At 44.5% G+C, this 4115-nt stretch overlaps 1 protein-coding gene across 1 annotated transcript; it reads right to left on the bottom strand.

Moving 5' to 3' along the window:
* Positions 1–303: 303 nt before the first annotated feature.
* Positions 304–3635, bottom strand: foxa2 (forkhead box A2). The gene is made up of 2 exons (XM_085144208.1): positions 2571–3635; positions 304–1900 (listed from the first exon to the last, which is right to left on the bottom strand). The coding sequence occupies exons 1-2, from the start codon at positions 2640–2642 to the stop codon at positions 731–733; spliced, it is 1242 nt and encodes a 413-aa protein (XP_085000334.1). The 5' UTR covers positions 2643–3635; the 3' UTR covers positions 304–730.
* Between the last annotated feature and the right edge of the window lie 480 nt (positions 3636–4115).

Raw genomic sequence — 4115 nt, 5'->3', positions numbered from 1 at the left:
CCAGCAAAGCTATTAATCCAAGCTGACTGTGCGCCTTACGTGGGTAAGAATAAATTCCAGAATTTGAATTAAATAAATAACTACATCGTGAGAAACGTATTTTATGATCCCAAACATGGATGAATGGATTCGTTTTTGTTATGATAATATAAACCAAAATTGGACTAAATTAATGCCGCCTCAAATTGTATCTTTCTCCTGCAAATTCTCCGTTTGAAGTTCGTTTTTTGGATAAAATCTAATTTTTCCTATAATAATAATAATAATAATAATAATAATAATAAATGGTCCAACACCGTGACATTCAGAAAACAAAACCAATAACACTTTAATATAGATTCTGTTCTTGTCACTACAAGAATACACATATACAAGCCATAAATAGGAATTACACAAATGATTGAACAAATCCAGCGAGGCATTTCGAGTCATTTACGAGTCCAGTTATGCGGACGCAGGCTATTTTACAGCAAGTTGTTGTTGGTTGTCTTTGGGTCCAGTCCTGAAACCAACTTCTGAGCAGATTTCCGTCACATTATCAGTGTTTTTAATCATTAATATCAGCATCCTCTCAAAATAATTAGGCTACTAACAAACTCGACAACTAAAACTGTGGGAAACGTCAAAAATATCTGAAATACATATTGTACACAAAGTCTATACTTTTTCTTTTACAAATGTACAAAGTGAATGGGAAGAAAGTCCACATTACATGAGGGAATAAAAGAGTTTATGAGGAGTTCATAATTGGTCTGGAATAGACACCTTGGTAGTAAGTTGTGTCAGGTATGGATGAAGAATCCAGACCGGCTTTCCCCGCCATGGAGCCCATGGAAAGAGGTCCCGCCATGGGGGAGCCATAGCCGGAGTAATGCATCACCTGCTCGTAAGTCTTTAAGTCCATTTTGTGATGCTGCTGCTCCGAGGACATGAGGTTATTTATGGAGAAAGGGTGGTTGAAGGAGTAGTGGTGCTCCGGCTTCAGGTGCGCGTCGTGCGCAAGAACCGAGTGATGCTGCGACATGAGGTGCTGCCCCTGCGTCACCGGGCTAGCAGCGGTGTGCTCCGGGCTCAGGGCCTGGCTCGTCTTCATGTCCGACAGGGACCTTTTGTGGTCGCTGGAGGAGGAGTTGGAGAGCGGGGACTCGTTGCCGTTGCAGCTCTCCGAGCTGCTGTTGGAGGAGCCGCCGTCCCCCGACTTGCGGCCCGGTTCCTTCATCTTCTTGTCGCACTTAAAGCGTTTCTGCCTCCTCAGGTAGCAGCCGTTCTCGAACATGTTCCCGGAGTCCGGGTGCAGAGTCCAAAACGAGCCTTTCCCCGGTTTATCCGGCGACCTGGGCACTTTGACGAAACAGTCATTGAAAGACAAAGAGTGGCGAATGGAGTTCTGCCAGCGCTGCTGGTTCTGTCGGTAAAACGGGAAGAGGTCCATTATCCACTGGTAGATCTCGGCTAGTGTCAGCATCTTGCTCGGGGACTGCTGGATGGCCATGGTGATAAGAGAAATGTAGGAGTACGGGGGTTTGGCGTGCGTGTAGCTCCTGCGGTAGGTCTTAGGGTCTCTGGACCTGTTGATGTTAGACTGTCCGTATATCGGGCTCATGGCGTTCATGTTTGAGTACGACGTGAGGGCGTTCATAGACGCGGGCTGTGCGGTCATGGGACTCATGCTGGGGCTCAGGGCTGCGCTCATTGCCGTCATCCCTGCGCCCATGCCGTTCATGGCGCCGGTTCCCGGTGACATGCCGGTCATGGAGGGGCTCATGCCCGTGTTGACGTATGACATATTCATGGAGTTGGCCGTCATGTTGGCAGTGGTGCTCATGCCGGACATGCTCATGTAGGTATTCATAGAGTTCATTCCCAGGCCCGCGTTCATGTTGCCAACCGAGGTGTAACACTGTCAGTGAGGGAAAGAGGCATTCGTGAGTTTCATCTGGCATTGCAGCGAGCAATAAAGCGGCACAGTGATTTCTAAACACGGCGAATCGTTCTTATTTGAGCCTGATAAAAATCGCCTTATTCATCTCCATAAATAATACTTTATATTTTAAAGCTTCCCGGTTTCGTAAGTGTGAAGTGGCATTGTAGGCGCTTGCTCTCGCGCGAACTATTTCCTAAAAATGAAAAACAGGGGTGTGTATATTTAACAAATATATATTTAACGCCATTATTACAACAAAACACAAATAAATAAATAAAATCGAGGTGACTATTCCTCTTAAAATGTGCAGCATAGATAAAAATACTACTCGGTGCGTGTGTCCACTGAAAAATCTCCCCGAAATCAAACAGCACGCGTGTTTATTGGGTGGAAAGCTGACCAACAATAACCCGATTTAGTAGAAACACGTAGAGACTTATGAAATTATAATCCGAGCGAAAAGTTTCTTCCCCTACATGTCAAGCAACTTTGTTAGGATAGTGCGCTGCGTGGAGATGGGGGAGGATTTGGAGGCGCCTCAAGTCAATATTTGATCACAAAGTTAATATTATCTCAGGGCTAATATTGAGTTGTATAAAATGGGATCGGCTTTAGACGGAAAAATATATATATTTAAGGTACCCACCTCGGGCTCTCCGTAGTAGGTGCTCCAGTCGGTGTGTTCGTGTCCTTCCATTTTAACTGCTCCAAGCATCATGGAGGACTTTTACAAAGCGTCTCCCAGCAGAGGGAAAGCCAAAAGTCTCTCTAATAGCAGGTAACTGGGGACCACTGAGTGTATTTAGGTCGTCGGTCTGTCCCTTCGTCGAAGACTGGAGCATGTGTGTCTTATGGAGCCAGCCGTGAAATGCGTCTGTCAGTGACTGGAGTTCAAATGACGCTCCGTGCTGCTTGTTAACGCTGTGATATAGCTCTGTGCTCTAGGCAAGCCTCCAATCCCTACTTCTACGCCTTGGGCCCTATTTGAATAATCTCCTCGCACCTAGGCGTGAGACTCCTCGAGCATCCCCCCACCCCAATTGTACACCTGCGCTAACTGAAAAGAACAGTTTCATATGAAAAGCTTCATTATAAACTAATCTTATTGTATTTTGGTTGGGGCAGAAAAAGGGGGGGGGGGGGGGGAGAACTATAAAAGGAATGTTTGGCGCTCTTCCTTGGTGCGCTTTTCATTACGCACATCCTCCAAAGTGCTTATTCCACTTCAGCTGAGCTCAAATCATAATCCATTTTATTGCGTTGCATTCAAGGAATTTATTGCCTAAGCCTACATATACATTTTAACTATTTTACACCGAGAACACCAAAGAACACGAAAACGTTTAGAAATGAAGTAAAATCTCGTTTCAGCAAAAATCTCTACAGAGATTTAAAGCAGATTAAACCATTAACTGATACAGGATTAAATATTATTCTGCCATAGCTCTGTTGCTATATAAATCCAAGAACACATGTTTATGGCTTACATAAATGATAAGACATAGTTTTAAACCTTTCTGATGTTCACCTGAAGAGAGCTTTGTTTAGTCCACAGAAAAAGCAGCGAGATCCGTGTAAATGACCGCAGCGTGTTTGATATAATTGGTCATTTTAAACAATATCAAAACTTCCTACAAGCTAAAGTTTACATTTTGTCAGTACTAAAGTCCTTACCTGTTTCCCAACTGATGTAGGTGATGTTTGCACAAAGGCACAGTTTAACCTGATTTCTTAACCTGGGACTGAATTACTGTTTCTAAATGTTTTAATTAGTGTCGAACACGCCAGGCACAGCTTCAGAGCGCCCTCTCTCGGATGCCACCTCCGACTGGCTCTACTGTCTGTGGCACGTAAAGTCATCCTTTGAACTCAAACGCCCGTTAAAAAAGAAAACTGGGCGTTTTTTCTTTAGGTTGACTCAAAAGAAGAGATGAAAAATAACCGAAATCAAGAAAAACACGGAAGTGATGACGTTACAGCCCACATTCTTTTATTTAAATAGGTCGTTTGAGAGTGCGCGTGGGTGTATAGGCCGACAGCTTGATTTTGCTTGTTGGGGGACCTTTAAAGCACGAAACTCCTGTTTTTCATCAGACGTGCGGGCCTGTGTGTTGAGGGCCTCTCATTTTCGCAACCCGTACAGTATTTGTATGACACAAACATCAAGGTGAGGCTGCAGAGCGACGCCAGC

The sequence above is a fragment of the Neolamprologus multifasciatus genome, chromosome 19 (assembly GCF_963576455.1).
Source record: "Neolamprologus multifasciatus chromosome 19, fNeoMul1.2, whole genome shotgun sequence".
NCBI classification, from domain to species: Eukaryota; Metazoa; Chordata; class Actinopteri; order Cichliformes; family Cichlidae; genus Neolamprologus; species Neolamprologus multifasciatus.
The sequence above is the reverse complement of the archived record's forward strand: the minus strand, read 5'-3'. Positions and strand labels throughout refer to the sequence as shown.

Bases quoted from the DNA above. Each gene is read 5' to 3' on its own strand.
- foxa2 (XM_085144208.1), bottom strand. From the start codon at position 2,642: ATGATGCTTGGAGCAGTTAAAATGGAAGGACACGAACACACCGACTGG. The intron at 1,901-2,570 runs GTGGGTACCTTA...CCTCACTGACAG, and splicing joins CCTACTACGGAGAGCCCGAG to TGTTACACCTCGGTTGGCAA.